The sequence below is a fragment of the Lathamus discolor genome, chromosome 5 (assembly GCF_037157495.1).
Source record: "Lathamus discolor isolate bLatDis1 chromosome 5, bLatDis1.hap1, whole genome shotgun sequence".
NCBI classification, from domain to species: Eukaryota; Metazoa; Chordata; class Aves; order Psittaciformes; family Psittacidae; genus Lathamus; species Lathamus discolor.
This window is the reverse complement of record NC_088888.1, coordinates 68,549,888-68,570,613: the sequence shown is the minus strand read 5'-3', so window position 1 is coordinate 68,570,613 and position 20,726 is coordinate 68,549,888. Positions and strand designations below refer to the sequence as shown.

The 20,726-nt window shown below is 36.8% G+C and overlaps 1 protein-coding gene across 3 annotated transcripts in view; it reads right to left on the bottom strand.

The window, feature by feature from the left end:
- The window catches only part of ASCC3 (activating signal cointegrator 1 complex subunit 3), a 270,142-nt gene that overhangs the window by 204,260 nt on the left and 45,156 nt on the right, over positions 1–20,726 (bottom strand). For all 3 annotated transcript variants that reach the window (XM_065681165.1, XM_065681163.1, XM_065681164.1), the window contains 3 exons: positions 20,476–20,683; positions 19,581–19,722; positions 18,926–19,051 (listed from right to left, as the gene is read on the bottom strand). In XM_065681165.1, the coding sequence (XP_065537237.1) occupies positions 18,926–19,051; positions 19,581–19,722; positions 20,476–20,683 (476 nt within the window). The remainder of the gene's footprint in view (positions 1–18,925; positions 19,052–19,580; positions 19,723–20,475; positions 20,684–20,726) is intronic.

Sequence of the window (20,726 nt, the reverse complement as noted above, 5' to 3'; positions counted from 1 at the left end):
ATAAACAGGAATATTTATAGTGGAATAAAAATTAATAAAAATACAACCCATAGAAGCCTAGTTAAGAATTAGAAGAGAATTAGAAGGGTTTTTTCTTTTTTTTTTTTTTGTTTGCTTATTTGGGTTTTTTCGTGTGTTTTTTTTTTGTGTGTGTGGGTTTTTTTTTGGGGGGGGGCTTTTTTTTTTGGTGTGAGGGGTTTGGTTTTTTTCTTTGTGGTTTTTTTGTTTGTTGGTTTATTTTTTTTTAATGGTATTCTGACCAGAATCTAGACTTTCAATCAACACACTATTTTCAAGTAACTCAAAAGAAAAATGCAGGCACTGACCAATCAATACACAACATTCACAATCACAATACACAGACAATGCATTATATTCTTTGAAAGGTGACTCTGCAGGAACATATTACGGATTAGAAAAGATACAAGTAATTCCAGAGAAAAACAGTATCTTAAGACTTCTTCAAATCCAACACCCCATTTGGTTGAAAAAGTATGACAAGTTACCCTCCCCCACAATTCTATTTTATTCCAAACAGTAAGTACAAATGCACAATCCAAAACCAGCGCAGTGCTACCCTTTAAAATTAGTAAGGAAAAAAACGGACAGAAGACAAATTTGGAACAACAGGCACAGGAGCCCACAGTTTGACAAAACATACTAGAAGATTTGTTTTTCTAATTTATCATTTGCACAAACTACCTAGTTTGCAAGCCCTGTGGGTGTATGAACATCAGTAAAGACTTCCACAGACCAAAACTTTTTCAGATAAACCAGCAAAATCCCTTGCTTAAAGGTCTGGTAGCCACTGGATGGCAGAATCTTGTTTTTTACTGAAGGTGAAAGAGATGCAACATTCATCAGCTTTCTATTCCACAGCTGACTTACAGTGTAAAATTCTACACAAAACATAGGAAGTTTAAGCAGAATAGAATCTGAGTGCTATTCTAAGCAAACACAATTTTATGCCTCAAATAGTGCCATTTTTACATAAACATGAATCAGTGTGAAAGACCACTAAGAAACAACTTTCCACAGACTAGATGATACTCAAGGCAGCTCTGATATAAATGTATAAAATCTTTATTTTTACTTCACTTAGCTTTCCAATTCTTTCCCAAGGAGTTTACTATTACAGCTTTACAACTAATGCATTTATGAGTAAATGAGATTACATTTAATGAAGATACTCTAAATTAGCCATTTCATTAAAAAGATATTTGTGTGTTGGTGCTCTAAAAGCAATTTCAAAATAGGACAAAACTGTTAGTCATTAAAGTAATAGTCATGAATGAGACCATACGATTGAGTCCCCAGGCAAGCTACAGCTCAGAAAAAACTGCTTTAACAGCACGGGAGTAACAGCATAGCATAGGCAATCAGCACTTAAGAGTTTTAGTCATGCAATTCATTTGCCAGACCTTGTAATTCTACATAGTTTAATAAATATTATATAGAAAATACTCACTTTTGTTTTTTGTTTTTTTTCTTTTCCCAAAGCATACCTTTGAAACCTGCTGTGACCTATCTATGGTCTAAACCACACTCCCTCACACAGCACAAAAGGGTGCTAACAACAAGTTCCATTAAAAACTGAGATCTTCTTTCACTCTATATTACTTCATGCATTAACACGAATTGACATAAACAGCTTGTCAGATGCAATTAATCCCAGTATCACAAATTTTCACTTAGTGGCCCAATGTGCTCAGAGTACCATGCCAGCATCTTAGTAGCAGCTTCTGAACTCATGATTGGCGTGCACAGACATAGCAAAATATATCTTCTCTAATCTATCCAGAACAACACTGGAAAAAAAATTTAATCATCTTTAATTCTTAGCAATTTATCCAGAAAATGTTATCTCCTTTAGTATGATCATATTTTATGGATTTATCTACAGAACATTCTCTTTATATTCCTCATTCCAGAAGAGATTTTGTCTTGTCCACAATGACATTTTTATTGTCATTTTTATAGTTTTCATGTCATACTAGAAATGTTAGTCATCTGTACTAATTTCCACAGCATAACATCACCCAAAATTAATATTCTAAAATGATGACTTCTTCTGTTGCACTATAACCAAATAATAGGATTACAACTAATTTATCATAAAGATAATCCATTGCACTCATAAACCAAGTTTAAACTTTCATATTCATTGGCTTAATTTTAATGTAGATATATTTTAATCAAAGTACTTTACCTATTTCAGGTGCAACAAATCCCATTCTGCACTCAGTTGTTCAGATGCACTTTCAGTTAAAAGGATAACAGAACTGGTAACAGGATGAATAATCTACACTATTTTACATGAAACCCATGAAATTCAGGAAATTAAGTTCAGATATCCTTGTCCTGACATAAATAGTCTCTAGGCCATCTTTTCCCTTTGATGTACTTTGGAATGTTGCTGGTTAAATCACCTATCTATGTATATATACAGAGAAATATATGTATATACACATACACATTTTAATAAATACATTCCTACTATCCCTCCAGATTATGAACATTTAGTAACTCCCCTGCTTTCTAATTATACATACATATACATTTAAAGCACTTTGTGCCAGTATAAATCCTATTTTGTTACTGAAGGAACACTTAGAAAGAAACATAGATGTTATTCCTGGGGACTTCCACAGTCTCCTTTTCCTGGTGATACTTTTCGTATTTCACTACTTTCACAGAGGTGGCAGCTCATAAGATTTACGAACAATAATAAATAAAAATATAACTATATAAATACCATAAAAATAAAATTATTTTATATCCTTTTGGGAGTACTATTTGGGAATAAAATTTCCCACTTACAACAAAGACTGAAATGTCTTTCAAAGTACACATAGAAATTTTAAGCAAAGGCTTATAACACATAAAAAGGAAAACAGGATGATGTTTGGATCTGCTCCATTTAGCACCAAGCTATATCAGCAAGATTTCATCGGAGTTAGGGGGACAATTTTTGTAGGAAAAAGTAGCATACACGAAGATATGAAAATTACACAAGCATACCAAATAGACCTTTGGGCCATAATCAGTAGTACAATTTCTTCAAGTAAGCACAAATTATGTCTCATCCAAAGTGTAGTACCTGAAGAGTTACATGCTATAAGGAAGCTTAGAGTAAAACACATTAGACAGATGCAAGTAACAAAAGGCACCAAAGAACCAGCAGCTGGTTTCAAAGCTGTATATGCTACCAGTGACTAAACTAGGACTAAAAGCAATTCTACATGGTATGGCTATGCCACTATTAGTGGCAAGCACAGATCACAATAATTTAGGTTGGCGATAATCAAGTCCAAGCCCTCATCTCATCAGGTGGCCTGGGACTACACAGCTGGGTTTTAAATATCTCCAAGGATGGAGACTCCACAGCATCTCTGGGCAAGGTGTACCGGTCTTTGACTACCTCACAGTAAAAAATTTCTTCCCTGTGTTCAGATGAAACTTCATGTGTTTTAATTTGTGCCCGTTGCCTCTGGTGCTGTCACTGGGCACAACTGAGGAGAGCCTGGCTCCCTCTTTGTTAATCATTCCCACATCATAAATATGCTTGTAAGTGTATACACTTGTAAAGTCCCCCGAGCCTCCTCTTCTTCAGTGCTCTCAGCCTTTTCTCACATGAAAGATGCTCCAGTCCCTTAATTAGATTAAAAAGCCAGAAGAATTCCTTAGAAATGACAGATAACAAACCATAAGGGTAAAAGTGTACTCTAATATTTTATGGAAAATAGAATCACAGCCCATTAGACTTCCCTGAATATGCTTTTATTTTGAATTACACATCATCTTTTAGAAAACTATGGAGTCTTGATACTTAAAATTATCATCATAGTCACTGGTTAACGCAATAGGTATTTAAGAGCAGTAGCTAACAGAAACCAGGGAAATTTTCATACTCCCGAGTTACATTAGTGTTATTAAATTCAAACACAGCAAAATTTTCCTAGATTCTGACGGAGGTTTCACAACAACAAAAATGTATCCTGAGGGGGGGTGGTGGGAAAATGTTCATTATATATGAAAAGATTACTTCTGCTTAAAGCTATCATAGCACACAAACTACAGAATTGTAGAATCAAGTAGGTTGGAAAAGACCTTTAAAATCCTCGGTGGATAAAGAACTGGCTGGACGGCCGCACACAAAGAGTTGTGGTCAAAGGCTCGATGTCAGGCTGGAGACCGGTAACGAGTGGTGTCCCTCAGGGATCGGTGTTGGGACCGGTCTTGTTTAACATCTTCGTCGCTGACATGGACAGTGGGATTGAGTGCGCCCTCAGCAAGTTTGCCGATGACACCAAGCTGTGTGGTCCGGTTGATATGCTGGAGGGAAGGGATGCCATCCAGAGGGACCTTGACACGCTTGTGAGGTGGGCTGATGCCAACCTTATGAAGTTCAACCACGGCAGGTGCAGGGTCCTACACCTGGGTCAGAGCAATCCCAGGCACGGCTACAGATTGGGGAAAGAAGAGATTCAGAGCAGCCCTGCAGAGAAGGATTTGGGGGTGCTGGTCGATGAGAAAATGAACATGAGCCAGCAGTGTGCGCTCGCAGCCCAGAAAGCCAACCGTATCCTGGGCTGCATCAAAAGGAGTGTGACCAGCAGGTCGAAGGAGGTGATCCTGCCCCTCTACTCTGCTCTTGTAAGACCTCACCTGGAGTATTGTGTGCACTTCTGGTGTCCTCAACATAAAAAGGACATGGAACTGCTGGAACAAGTCCAGAGGAGGGCCACGAGGATGATCAGGGGACTGGAGCACCTCCCATATGAAGACAGGCTGAGGAAGTTGGGGCTGTTCAGCCTGGAGAAGAGAAGGCTGCGTGGAGACCTCATAGCAGCCTTCCAGTACCTGAAGGGGGCCTATAGGGATGCTGGGGAGGGACTCTTTGTCAGGGACTGTAGTGACAAGGGGTAATGGGTTAAAACTTAAACAGGGGAAGTTTAGATTGGATATAAGGAGGAAATTCTTTCCTGTTAGGGTGGTGAGACACTGGAATGGGTTGCCCAGGGAGGTTGTGAGTGCTCCATCCCTGGCGGTGTTCAAGGCCAGGTTGGATGAAGCCTTGTGTTGGATGGTTTAGTGTGAGGTGTCCCTGTCCATGGCAGGGGGGCTGGAACTAGATGATCTTGAGGTCTTTTCCAACCCTAACTATTCTATGATTCTATGATTCTATGATTATCTGAGGACTGCTAAATTCACCAGTTCACCACTAAACCACGTCACTAGAGGCTTCATCTACATATTTTTTTAACACTTTCAGAGATGGTGATTCGACCACTTCCCTGAGAAGACTGTTTCAATGCTTGATCACCCTTTTGGTGAAGAAATTTTTCTTAATATCCAATCTAATCCTTCCCTGGAGTAGCTTGAGGCTGTTTCGTCTTGTCCTACCACACATTAGTTGGAAGAAGAGACCAGCCACTTCATCCTCCTTTCAGGAAGTTGTAGAGAGTGACAAGGTCCCCCTCAGCCTTCTCTTCTCCAGGCTAAACAACCCCAGTTTCCTCAGCCATTCTTGTAAGACTTTTGCTCAAGATCTTTCACCAGCTTCGTTGCCCTTCTCTCAGCGTGCTCCGGCACCTCAGTATCCCTTGAGATGCGGCCTCACCAGTGCTGAGTACAGGGGGAAATTATGAAATAACACAGAAATAACTGAAATGAATGGTCTATTAAAAACCAAATTGTAGTGAAATCTAGTTGTAGAGAAATCCTCCTAACTACGGTAACATAGGCACTCCTTAAAACAAAACAAAACAAAAGTCGATTGGAAAAAATAAATTAATCAAAGAATAAAACACACCGTTTTTGTTTGGGTTTTTTTGTTTTGTTTTGGTTTTTTTAATAATCTGTCCTTCTATCTGGTCTCTTGAAGAAAGGAAAGAGATCAACTCAAAACCAGGAGGTTTTAGGGAAAATATTTAACTTCACATATGACAGCCAAGAGCAAACATGCCTGAAGTAATTTCAACAAAAAAACCTCCTAAGACTATAGACACATTGCCATCAACATTATCTAAACTATTCTCTTGACAAGCTACACTACACAAATGACTGCAGCAGTCATACCTTTGTTGCAGATTTCTGAATTATTCAGCCACTTACAGTTGTATAAAAATACAACATTGAGAAATATTCTTTGGTTCAGTGTATAAAATAAACCCAAAGACCTCTGCATCTAAAGACCCAAAAGCAGTTTGATAGAAATGACAGGACAGCATCATAGCTCCAAGGCTTTCACTGCTCTGAGTTAAAACACTGAAATAGCTTGGGGAATCTCCTCCCTCACAGGGAGAATTGTTGTGTTCCTCAGCCTAGTTAGAATATGACAAAAGATTATAGACAGAATGATTACACCCTATGGTGATTTGATTTGAGGAAATGGATAAAAAAGTGTTTTGAAAAGATTTTTCCATAAAAGCAACTATTTCTAAAGCACAAACGTACACAAATTTTGGCATCTAAATAGACACACAGGAGAGACTGTGATTACAGTGACACTATTTATTGTAAATTCAAAAGTATCTGATGTCAAGAGAAATATTGCAGACTATAGCAATGAAACGAGATCAGAACACAGCTTCCTCTTAGAGCTTTCTAATACCACTTTTGAATTACACGAAAAAAATATTTTGAAATAATGCAGCTCATAGAAAAATTGCAAAACTGCCAACAGTTGTGGCATTTCCTAATAATATTAGAAGTTAAAATTTTATGAAGACAGAAGGATAAGTTCAATTTGCTCACATTTCAACCATATCAACAGCATCTAATAGAGAGGGTTACTTTCCCTTACACTTTAAAAATAATGCTATACAGTGTGAAATATAGAAATCTCTACGAAGTTTAAAACATTTAAAATGTTGTTACCCTTAACAACAAGGTTCTTCCTGGGCCGCTATGTACTCACGCTTCCATTACCACCACCTCCCTGACTTTGTTTAGATGGAGCAATAAGAAAACTAATGCTTATTTGCTACAGACTATTTCACAGATTTTTCTTTCCCCTTTTTTATTTTTTTCCCCCCAATTCAGATAACACTCTCATAATTCCTTACAGTTGTATACAAGTAAAACAGACTCCTAGCTCTGTTGATGGCACATTGCTCCCTTAATTTATTCCCCTGGGAAAACAGTATGCCTCTTTAAGAGGAAAAAGGAATCATTGCTAGAGGCACATTGTCTCAAAAGAAACTGTCATCAAAGAGTTAATATAGAAAACCTTTTTCTGTTTTTTCAAGAATATAGACACTGAATGACAGACAGAGAAACTCAACAAATAAATCAGAAAGGTAACAAGGGCATAGTGAAAGGAATTACATAAATTCTGTCCATTGGTGAGGAAAAAAGTTACTCTATTACCATGCAGCTTAGAAAGTGAAGCCCTTTTATGCAACCAATCTAAAATGGTTTTAGCTATTTTTTTCCCAAATAACGAGATTATGTTATGATACAAAAGTACACATAAAACTACCTTGTGTAAGTTAAATTTTGGTAGGAATCACCATTTCTGAACTGGCAGAATTTTGTAACAACTGCATCTTATAAAAAAAAAAATAAAAAATTCTAAGCAGTAAGTTGCGTTGATAAGGGCATACATTCATCTCCCAAAAGGTGTGACTACTGCAACTAGCCTAGGCAGATAACTTATAAATCTAGTAGGGATGGAGAGTACTGACAGCAAATAGCATCTAATTTTTGCCAAAACCTGAAAAATAGTGACCAGGAGGAAGAGACAGACACCAGACAAAAAGAATCAAGGTCCAGACCCCCCCATACCATACAGACTTAAATGAATGATTAAGGTATGGGTTAGGATAAAGAGACAAAACTTTCCATAGGGCTGCACCTGGGCATTTCCATTCAGCAGTTCTCAGCATTTAGATTAATGGAAAATTAAGACACTGAAAACCACAGAATCACAAAAACTGAGAAGCTGATGAAGAAAACAGTTCTTACTTGCAACTAGCACTAGAGATTTAACACAGCTTTCACATGTACTTTGAAAGGATACATGCTGCAGGTTAGAACTGGACCAGACTTGTTTTGCTGCTATAGTAGCTACTGATGCACAAACCAGCTTTTTTTCTTGAAGTAGGATATTATTGATGCAAAATTTGAGAGAGGCATTTTTATTTACCTCAAAGATGGATTTGACAAGCAGCTAAAAAGTCTCCACCTAAGGAGTATGCACAGAAGGGAGACAATCTCTTGCTTAGAGGTCCAGAAGGACAAAGGTTTACAGGTGTCAAAAACAAATGGAGTAACAATCAGGAACACAGGAAATCAACTCCTACATAATCTCAGATGACTCAGAAAAATTTCTGAACCTTTTCAGATTCAGGAAACAAAAGCAGAGAAGGAGGAGTATGTGCACAGAAGTTTCCTTCATTGTATTATGTTCAATAACAAGCAATGCCCTATGAATGGCTAAGTAAAATCTCCTTCTTCTACATTTTGTTTCCAGCAAATAAGAAGTTCCTATTTCTCCTCTCCTGATTAATTTCCAACAAGAAGAAAGAAATGGCTTCTACTATTATCACTGCTATTACTTTATAGCAATATTTCCTATTTTTATCTCATAATAATAGGAATATATTACTTATTCATATGGAAAGAAATAATAACTCCACTCTTATTTGATGTGTTCAGTTCCAATATTCTAATAGAAAGATCAAGTGGTAGGATAATTCCAATCTTCCAATTAGAATTCAGAAAAAGTATTTTGTTAGACAAAGATACAAAACACACATCTCTTTCCTGCTTTAAAAGACTTACATTACTTGTTGCTGCCTGTTGTTCTGCAGACTCAACCAACTACTACTCCTAGAAAATTTTAAAACTTCCATTATATTAGCAGCTACTGTGTGAACTCCAGGTTAATGGAAACTGCAAGTCTGAGATGAATAGCATACCAGGTATAAAGTCAATCTTTTAGTCATGCAGCTCCTCTGTCCCAAAACCTTTTAAAAGCATCAAAAAGTATTTGGTGATTTCTAACTGAATCTCTTGATCAACAATCTCAGTCCCATTTCTATTACTGAAAGACCCAGGGCATTCTTATCCTAGATAAGAGTTTCATGTCTCAAGGAGAGTACTGAAACTTGTGTTAAGTCAAAACAAGCATTAAAATCAGACAAACTATAATTTGTCTAAAATATTTAGTGAGAGTTAATCTCCAAAATGTCACAGCGTATCAGAATTAGCATACACTTCCCTCATCTTTGAAAATTTTCACTTTGAGATTATATATCTTTAAAATGAAAAACAATTTTGGTCTTCAGTATAGTTTTATTTAGAATTTAAAATACTATCCTGTATTTCTCTTTAAATTGAAGATTGATTACTCCTAAGAATGAAAGCTTGCCTTCAGGTATGCTATCAAATTAAAACAGACTACTGCATTCTTCTTCCACACTCATACTATGATATTCCATTGAGAAATGGCTATCCCCTGAACAGGATGCAGCAGAAACACATTATTCACTCTCTAGTCTTAATTACAAACATGACTAAAACTATTTTGAGTTGCTTTCATTAAAAACTTTAGAGATCTCTGCCTGTGCTTTATACCACTCAATTTACAGTCAGTTAAAAATAACAGTTTGGAGCCTATATAATGTCTCCCTTCAAAAGCAAATTTAAACCTGTCTTCAAAAGCAGGGTAACAGCACTTCATACTATTCTATTCTTTGAAAGTATAGATATCTTTTGGTATTTTTCTTTTTTAAATAAACCCTAGTTACTTCAATACTATTTTATGCACACAAAGGCATTGGTTCCAAGTGTTCACGTAGAAATGAATATTTAAACTGTTAACATAGAAGTCATTTCAGCATAATATTTTCAAATTATTTACTTCAGATTGCCCTTAATAATTTCATAAACTATTTCTTTCTAATAATACCTAAGAAAACCCAGAAAAATTAACAGAGTGCTCTGAAGGGTAATTACTGTTGAAACGAGTAATAATTTTAACACATCAAGTAAAAATGAAAGAATAGCAAACAGAAGAATATTCCCAGAGGAATAACTATGGCTGTCATAATCTTTCTACAACGCAATTTTCTTCTCTATTTCAATTAATTGCATTATATGGCTAACTAAGAAGGCAGTATAGCTTTACATTATAGATGTTAAATTACTTTTTCCTGAAGTTTACAAGGGGAGACTACAAGCACAATCAGTCTTTTTTTTCCATAGGAACACAGCTATTTTGTTCTCCCAAAATCCCAACTGAATCAGCAGCATTCAAAGAAGTATTTCTACCTGATCTACAATAAGAAAATAGAAGTGACAGATTACAATCTTGTGTGGTAAGGTCACCAATGTGTGAGAATAATAAAAGTTCAAGTATCAAAAGACAAAAAGTACAATAGTTTTTAAAAGTATTTGGGATATTTTTCATTAACCTCTCTAATACATATATTTGTATGTGCATTACCACCCACAATGAGTCAAATACATGGCAGTGAAAAAAGAAACATCTCCATGAGATCCATCTCCAAACTAAGCCAAACAAAAACGGGAAACATGCTCTTCGGCAGGGTAATCTCTTCCATACCGACTGTGTCCTTCAGCAAGACACTATGCAGAGTGTAGCTGAGACTTTTGGCTGCCATATCTGGGTTTGTTTTTATTAAAACAAAACCATAAATTAGTCATGAGAATTAGAAGTATTCACAGAGTCCTATTGCTAGAAGTGGTGCTCTTTCGCACAAAAAGCACCTCAGATTTTTTTTCCTTCTCTTTAAGGATTCAGAATGAGTTTCATTGGTTAAATCTTTACACAAATTAAAATCCTGACAGGTAAAAGCAGGTACTTAGATTACTTCTAGCAACAGGCAGATGTGTCTATTCCCACAGTGGCTCAGCAGGTGCTTTTCAGCAGCTGGTGCCCTTTGCTGGTTTGCCTTGCAAGTGTTCCCATCCGATTTTCAACCATTTCAGTGGCAGCACTACACAATATGCACACACTTGGCAGCTGTGTAGAAAATGAAACAGGCTTAATGTTTTATTCAAATCAGAGGCAGCCAATTTTATCTCATGTTAACATTAAAAAGTGCATTTCCCTGTTCACATTTACTATCTGCATGAAAAAGAGCAATCAAAATCCCAAATAACTGTTAGAATATGCAACTCTCACATGACAGTATCTACTAAACATTTTCCAGCAATTTTTGCTTAGTATATCATACACAGCCATGCTAGTTTAAAGAACAGACTAAAAGAAATTAAGTTCTCTGTATCTGTCCTGTGTTCAGCAGTACAGATATTCTCCCTATTAGACTTTGACCCATATTGTCAATTAATTGTTCTTGTCTTCAAACTTAAATTTCCCAAGAAGAGATAACTCAGATTTTACAGGACTCTTTTCAATACATTTGCACATTACTAGTACTTAGAATAAACAGAGTATCTATAAATGAGAAGATCTGTTTAAGTTTCAATTACAACTTCACTAATGAAAGGACATTTGAAAATACGATTTTGTATTCACAGGGATTTTTTCTTGCAGTATCAAGCCTTTGAAAATAAAAACGTGTGCAGAAACACAACCTAGACTGACACAACAAAGAACATATTTATCAGTTTTTCATAGCATCCTTGACACCCTCAACATCTCCAGTGTCTGAAATGGGGCTTGTTCATGTAGCACAACTGCCAAGCTTCTAAGATGCTAAAAGGCTCTTATATGAGTATATAAACAGATAAGTCAACACAAAAAATAAACAAATATTGTATAATACATTACAGCTACTATCCTAAGTGTTTAGAAACTGATGTTTAAAGAATAAACACAAACCCCTTGATAATCTTCAAAGAATAAAAGCACAAGACTACAAAATGTCTTCAACTAAACTGAGTTTAACCCTAGGACAAAGGTAACTTAAAGAACAAATAATCAGATCATATTGTAAGCAGTCAATTTTTAAGATGCTATAAGACAGGGAAAGGCATTAGGCTACAGCTGAACAGCAAGAAGAAGCCTTTTGACCAAAAAGAAAAAGGTAATTTTTCACCTTTGCAGAAAGTCATATGAAAAATCTGAGTAGATGAGCTAAGACAGCACATACTGCAAAGGAAACCTTCATTCAGCCTGATTCTAAACAAACCAAACTTGCCCAATGTCAGGCCAAATTCAAATTCAATCCACAACATCATACCAAATATAAAAGCCAAATCCTGGGAACAGGCCAAGAGGAGGACACAGTTCGAGCAAATACAGGCTCACATCTGATCAGTTATACAATGCATAGCTCCAAAACTTATGAGTGGCATGATGTGTTTGCTTCCTTTATCTTCATTCCTCCGCATCCCAAGAGGTGAACTATGGCATTACTTCTCCAACAGTGCGCTGACACAGATTGTTACAGTACATATGGGCTTCTTCTCAGTGAAAGCTATTTTGTGCTCTTCATGAAATCTGACATAAGATCATACCTCAATTCTTGTCTCTCTCCAAGTATTCATCATCGAATCATAGAATGGTTTGAGTTGGAAGGGACCTTAAAGATCATCTGGTTCCAACCCTTTGTTACAAGTGTTAGATATTCAATTTGATGCAGAAATTGCAAGTATTGCAGATGCAATTCTAACGTAATAATAAAATACTCATTAACTCACATACTGAAGAAAAATAAGCCAGAACTCTTAGGCTTTAAGACTGATATCAGTGTAGAATCTTAAATCCAATATTCTTGTTAACCTGTTATTGCACATATTCTACCTTCTTTGGCCTCCACTCAGGAAATATGAAGACAAACTGCAATTTCTGTTATACATTGCCAGCTATTAAAAACATTTAACTTAAACTAAATGTGGGGTTTTTTCCCTTGTCTTAAACTGGGACTAATGATTACACTACTTGTAAACTTTCCTTAGAGCAATTTTCTAATATACTACATTGGATAAATTATATGATTCAAATAAAATTTAAAATATTTTTTAAATTATTCAATTTGGTCCAACTGTCTATTGCTGCTTGGAAAACATGCAACTGAAATATATGCTAAGATCAACTTTGGAATAAATGGTCCAACATTCTATGTGTGAAAAATGTAATTTATGCAAAAACATCCATACTCCTATTCAGTAGAATTACTCTGTACAATTCTAAAAAAAAAAAAAAAAAAAAAATTACAGGAAAAAAAGAGAATATTGATTGTGTAGTAATTCCTTTGCATAATGCAGACAGAAAAGAAAGCCATTTCTTATTTAGACCATAAAGTAGTGCTAGTAAAAGGAAATAGAAATAATGTGAAACAAGAGAAATAAATCCTACCCCGAACACCCACTTTAGGTAAAAAGCTTAAGTCATTTTTCACCAACAGCAATTTGTTAGATAAAACCTGTTTTCACAGTCTTGAAGAGGAACTTTCCCTGACCTGAGTTTATGATTTTAAAGGTACATTTATTTGGCAAAAAGTCTGGCACAAAAAACACCTTTATAGTAAGTACAAAAATATACATTTCACTAATGGTCAAGCTGTATGTCAAGCAGACAAAGCTCACAAATCTAATCTTGTGCTTACTCCATATTTTAAATTCTTGTTATTGAAACAATCTAGCTAGCATGCCACTTTGGCAAGTACTAGTACCATAATCCTTCAGACTAAACTGGTGGGACCAACCAGCTACTTATAAGCCACGTGCCTCTACTGTGGTGAAAGCACATACTGTGGTGAAAGCACACCTCTCCAAATAATAAGAAATGGCAAGAATCATCATTATCTACAAACGGAGCTGGAGGTGGTATTTGCTGCCTTATAGTAAGGTAAGAACCCTTCCCCTCTGCGACTTCTTCTGTGGGACTTAGTACACCCTTTTGCCATTGAACACCTGAGACATTCCTGAGCAGCAGCACAACGCTCTCTATGCAGAACACTAGCTCCTGCTCCCAGCTCAACAGGAGCAGGAAATAAAGAAAATGAGATCACACAGGAGGAGTAAGTGGCAGGAGGTGAAGCCACTGAAATAAAAGTGTAGAAAGGTAGGAACAACAAAGCAGAAAAAAAGAAGAACACGTACAGCAGGAAAGCGTTAATGACAGCAGTTTAAGACAGATGCTATTGTATGGTTTTATGCCTGCTAAACTGTGAAAGGCTGGCTACTCCTGATCACATATCTGCAGTGTGTAATGGGATTAGGTAGGAATGGTAGCTACAAAAATTTGGATCTTTGTCAGTTTATATAATGAGTTTCATCTTAGCATTTGTATTCTTCCAGGCACTGATTCTGTAACACTTTAGCAAAATCTGCCTGTGGAGTAATTTAACTAATCATGAAGTTCAAATCTTTAGAAGAGCTCTGACCCTTTGCAATGAAATGCTAACCAAACTAAATACTTTGAAAATACTAGCTGTAAGATTTCAGATAATATAATGTGAAACCTAGCTGAAACGTTACTCCATTCTAAAGTGCGGTAGAAGGTGCTTGCTGACTACACTGCCAATCCTATAAATAAGAACCTCTCATGTTAATCTCTATGCTAGTTTTAAGTCATTGCTGCTCCCTTTGGCATTGGTGCACAGAAGTTTTGTCATTTTGTCTTGTATTTTTACAAAAGAAAAAAAAATGAAAAAAGAGTCTATGTATGTATAAAATGCGGTTTGTTAGAATTCGTACTTAGAGGAATACATTTCTCTCATCTCTCATCTCATTCCAGATCCGCTCTTGTCAACATACCCAATACAAACCATCAGTGAAAAACTAATTTTATTTTGTTTTGCTACTATTCTTCTCACATTCTTTCTTATTGGTCACACTTCATAGTGTGGTTCGCTTCAGCCCTTTGAGGAAATAGATGCAATGCAGATTTTTAACCTTGAATGAGCAAAAGTACCACAGGAAATTTTCAAATCAAGATACAGGATTCTTTACATTATAACAGGCATATAAATTTCTTTCCCTTAAAAAGAAATCTAAACAAGCCATTAAAAAAATTTTCCATAAATGAAATCTAAGTAGAAGCACACATCCCTTTACAACACAAGAAACTAGAATGCCAGCTATATAGTACTTTTCCTGACTACCTACCCTCTTCACACTTGGCAAGGCAGGTACCAAGTGAAGAAGAACCCAGAATGCAGCCTAGGAAATTTTCTAATAGTATAAAAATTGGCGTACTCTGTAACTGAAGCAATGACTTGCATGTCCCACAAATGTCAATGAGGGCAGGTGTTTAGATGGAAACTTGTGCGAAGCGTTTGACACTGTCCCACACAACATCCTTGTCTCTAAATTGGAGAGGTATCAATTTGATGGATGGACCACTCAGTGGATAAAGAACTGGCTGGGTGGCTGCACACAAAGAGTTGTGGTCAATGGCTTGATGTCCAGCTGGAGACCAGTAACGAGTGGTATCCCTCAGGGATTGGTGTTGGGACCGGTCTTGTTTAACATCTTCGTCGCTGACATGGACAGTGGGATTGAGTGCGCCCTCAGCAAGTTTGCTGATGACACCAAGCTGTGTGGTCCGTTTGATATGCTGGAGGGAAGGGATGCCATCCAGAGGGACCTTGACACGCTTGTGAGGTGGGCTGATGCCAACCTCATGACGTTCAACCATGACAAGTGCAAGGTCCTACACCTGGGTCGGAGCAATCCCAGGCACAGCTACAGATTGGGCAAAGAGATTCAGAGCGGCCCTGCGGAGAAGGATTTGGGGGTGCTGGTCGATGAGAAAATGAACATGAGCCGGCAGTGTGCGCTCGCAGCCCAGAAAGCCAACCGTATCCTGGGCTGCATCAAAAGGAGTGTGACCAGCAGGTCGAAGGGGGTGATCCTGCCCCTCTACTCTGCTCTTGTGAGACCTCACCTGGAGTATTGTGTGCAGTTCTGGTGTCCTCAACATAAAAAGGACATGGAACTGCTGGAACAAGTCCAGAGGAGGGCCACGAGGATGATCAGGGGCTGGAGCACCTCCCGTATGAAGACAGGCTGAGAAAGTTGGGGCTGTTCAGCCTGGAGAAGAGAAGGCTGCGTGGAGAACTCATAGCAGCCTTCCAGTACCTGAAGGGGGCCTATAGGGATGCTGGGGAGGGACTCTTCATTAGGGACTGTAGTGACAGGACAAGGGGTAACGGGTTAAAACTTAAACAGGGGAAGTTTAGATTGGATATAAGGAGGCAATTCTTTCCTCTTAGGGTGGTGAGGCACTGGAATGGGTTGCCCAGGGAGGTTGTGAGTGCTCCATCTTTGGCAGTGTTCAAGGCCAGGTTGGATGAAGCCTTGGGTGGGATGGTTTAGTGTGAGGTGTCCCTGCCCATGTCAGGGGGGTTGGAACTAGATGATCTTGAGGTCCTTTCCAACCCTAAGTATTCTATGATTCTATGAAACTTCAAAATCTTCCATAGTGTAAGTCCATTTACTATTCTGTCACAGCTCACAGCAAGCAAAAGAAAACTAGACCTTAGAGCAGAGAGCCTATTGCCAAAAAAAGTATATTACAAACAAAGGGGATCACAGTCTTCAATCATTATTGTGTAGCAAAGTAGCTCTGGAGAGGTTACCAATCATCAGTAACAGTTGCTTCCGCCCAGCAAGCTGATACCCTACAACTTTAAGATCTGAAGGAGGACTCCTGTCTCCCACTGCACTGATTACCCGGGGCTCCCACATTCCCCACCTCCTTCTCCTCCTCCTCACAGTCGCTCTGTGGCAAATGAGAATTTAAGAACTTAAGCCTGAATCTAAGTCAGCAAAACTATTCTGGGAAAGTAGACAAGTGATCCATTTTCTGGATGTAAAAAAATAATTTTACAAGGAGAAGCACCCTGGAAAAAAAGATTTTGTTTCTTTGATTGCTGAGACTAATAAATGTTAGTACTTGAGGCAGGGAAACAGCCAGAGCCGGCCTTCAGCAAGGCAAGAAATTCATCTATGTGTAACACAGATGGGACTGGTGAAATGGAGGACAGATGAAAACTAACCAAACTCAAAGGAAGAAGAATATTTATAATTTTAAATTGGTATTTCTCCATAAAACAGCAAGCACTTGGAAAGCTGTGATAAATACCCTTGTAACAGCAACAATAGACAATTTGGGTTTTCTGTGCTTTTTTTCCCTGAGGTTCCTTGTTATTATGTGTTGCATTAAACCTTAATCTATATGTTTAGACCAACTCAATGTCTTACAGCAAAACCCCACCACTAATGGTATTGCATAAAAGTCAACATATCAAAACTTTCAACTGCGTTATGATGCCTTTAGATGCTGCTACGAACTATCTACCATTATATTTACAGTCACTTCTTGCCTAGCTGGCTAAATTTTAGGTATTCAGAGATGTAAGAGAATGATCTTAGAAGGAAAACAGCTAAAAAAAATACTATTTCGCTGCTTTTGCTTACACTAGTTCACCAGAAAGAATAAAACTTACTGACAGAAAAACTTCTTGTCCTCTAAATTGACTTAATTGTCAATAATTTTAAGCACCAACTAAAATAATCTAAATCAGCCATACAGAAAAGGCAAAATGAAATTCTGCCTTAACCAAGTTATCTAAAAGGAGATATTTTATTTGTAAGATTTGCATAACTGATGAATTTTGCAGCATTCATTTTAAAAATAATAGGCATAAAAATCTGCAAACCTTTTCTTTTAGGTATTTATTTTTCTGTCTGAATTATATTTTTTCTGAAACAAGTTACTGTCTGTTGAAATACTGGTACTTCTTAGTACAGCTTAGTAGCTGTACTAAACTTACAGATTAGTAAGTAGCATTTAGCTTAGGAGAAAGGCACTTCATTGCAAAAAAGCTGTCATGCTGAAAATTATCATATAAAATGTTACATTTTATAGCTGCAGTGGCTCAACTTTTCTATCTAGTTAAAACTGTCAGTCACTTCATTAAACACGACATTAGTTACTGTCACCCAAGCAGAAAAGAATAGACTCATATTCTAAAATTAAACTGTCTTCTGTTTCTTCTGTTTTAAAACAGTTAAATTTTTATGTAAGACGATCTTTACTCAGAACCCCAATAAAGTGGCTCTGGGTAACTGGTATTAGATTTATATTTTCGTTTCCTGTTTTCCTACAGAGAAAAAAGTGGGAAACTTTTTTCCATGTCGTATGCTGCTGAAGAACTAAGAAACATAAAACTTTCTTCATACATATATGCAGCTTGATTCTATACGTGCAGCTTGCTCTTTATGTCCCTGTTTAGATCAATAGAAAATCTTCCATTCAACAACAGATTTGACCCATACAATAAGGAGTGAGCAGGTACACATGATGGTGCACTGCAAGTTCTAAACTGTAAATACTAACAACAAACCTAGTTCTCCTACCTCAGCTTTTTCACCATTTAAATCAGTAAAAATGTTAGTTTTGGCCGCATTTTTCCTTCCTGCCCTCTACTTTTTATCAGCAAAGTTTTGCCAATAGTGATTTGCACTTTCTGCTTAAAGAAGCACTATTCAGAAGGTTTTGCAACCCACGTAGTCATGCTATAACTCAATACTCCTAACAACTGCATCATACTCTAAAACTAGTCTGATGGCCTGCAAAATAGTGCTGTGCAGTCACAAGCCAACCCATACAAGTCAGTATAAAGAAGCCCAGGCTCACTTATCCATGTGGTCTTCCAGAAAGAGAACAGAATAATCTTTTAGTGATTCAGATTACAGCTCAAAACCATAAGTAGTTGAACAGGTAATGCCAAAGGAATTGAGAATTGCAACGCATGAACAAGCAGTTTGGAACAGGAATTTCTTGAATCTGAGTCATCATGAACGGGATTATATCACTGAACTACATCCCCTGATAAATATTCTCAAAATCAGTACCAAAGAAACAAACTGGCTCAATTTACACATCATCTATCACAATAATTAATCTTTTTAATTTAAATTTTTGTAATAGAAAATAAAAACTAATTTAGCATCTTTGAAATGGTTTACTTACCTCATCTAAGTCTTTAATATAAACAATTTTCTCTTCAATACCAATAGGCATTGGTTCACTATGTGGGATCTTTACCTCTTCATACATTTTATTGTTTTCTCTCTGAACTGCCTCTGGTAAGAACACCTAAAAGAGTATTTCAGGAAAATTAATTGGAAGTATGAAAACAGAAAGTGTTATTATGTATAACTCACTTTGAACAACAGTTTCTCACTTTCCTTCAAAAAATGAACCCAAAATAAAGGCAATTCTCACTGATTCATTTTATAGATAGCACTGAACCCCCCAAATGGAAAATAATCATTTTACTACTCAGAAAATAGTCCCCAAAAGAAAAAAAAAATTCATAAAGCATTCCTTTTGTTAAACTTAATTCAATGGTTTGCAAAAACAGAAAAAGAAAAATAGTATTTTAATGATTTAAGTGACCCTAGAAGCAAAACCAAATACATTAGTTAAGAATGAGATTCTAGACTCTAGAGTCAGGACCAGAATATATGAAAGTGTTTAAAACCTTCTGCAAACAAGTAGCATTTCCATTCTTTGAACTGATAAGGAGGACAATATCTAAGGGAACAAAGGGAACCCTGCTGCACATAATTCACTGGGAAAGAGGTACTGTTCACAAAGGGTCATACACCAAGCACGTACTTACCTTTGCACCTCCAATGAATGCTGATGTTTTCATAGCTTCAGCTCGGGAATCATAAACATGTGGATAATGAATTTTTTCAAACTCCATCTCTCTCTGTCTACCTAGGACTGGCATACTTCGAGCATTCAAAAGTGCTAGCTCTCTGTGGGCAGAAAGATAACTGCAATAAATTGGCTTATTTTAGGCAGCCATTACAAAACCTGAATGTGGTATATTGAAGTTAGATCAAGAGTTGCAGAAAAAAACATTGCATAAAATAATTGACAAAGGGATTTTACAGTATTATTCTCTGGTATCAGTTAAACCAAGTCCTGATAACACACTGTTTAGATAAAAATCACAAGTGCAATTCAGTTAAGTGCAAGGCTTTCCTAAATATAGTTTTTCCTCTTTTTAAGCAATACAGCAATATGTATTTACTGTTAGATACCAATCCCACTATATTTTTCTCAAGGCAAAATACAACAGCCTTTTTGCTCCTTATCCTCTCGCTCCCCTACTCTTCCCATTACCTTTAGCTGACAACATGGAAAATAGTACACATTAATCTTGGGAGGAAAAAGAGAAAGATAGTTATGATAGATTTAGTACAGGCTTCATAAATCTTAAGCACATAGCATGTGTGCAGGAACTAAGAAAGATAGTCTGCCCCTCTAATCTGCATCTCCTACCCACACAGATGAGACAAAGCAGTGATGTGCTTAATAAGAATCTTTATGTTTTCCCTGTAAATTAGGTTTTCATACTTAAAAAATTTCTACACTTGTAATAAAACATGACTTGAAGTCAGAATCATGTAATCACCAAAGCAAACTAAAATAAAATAAATGATTATGATATGTTGAAGAAGCAATTACAACAGAAGTATTTCTCATCGGTTGGCATATATTATTACCTTTGCATCCGCAGCTCTTTGGGATCAAAGCACGTTAGCCCTTCTCCAAAAACTTCTGCATCTTCCCCAGTTTGTTTTTCTTTTCTGGCATTTCGCTTTTCCTCACGACGATATTGTTTCATTAACAGCCTTTCTTGTTCCGACTGAATTGTAACTTGACAACCATAATTGGGCTTAGCATTTTCTCCTATAAACTTCTTGCACTGTTCTGCAATATGATAACATGTATATATCTCCGTAAGTATTGGATC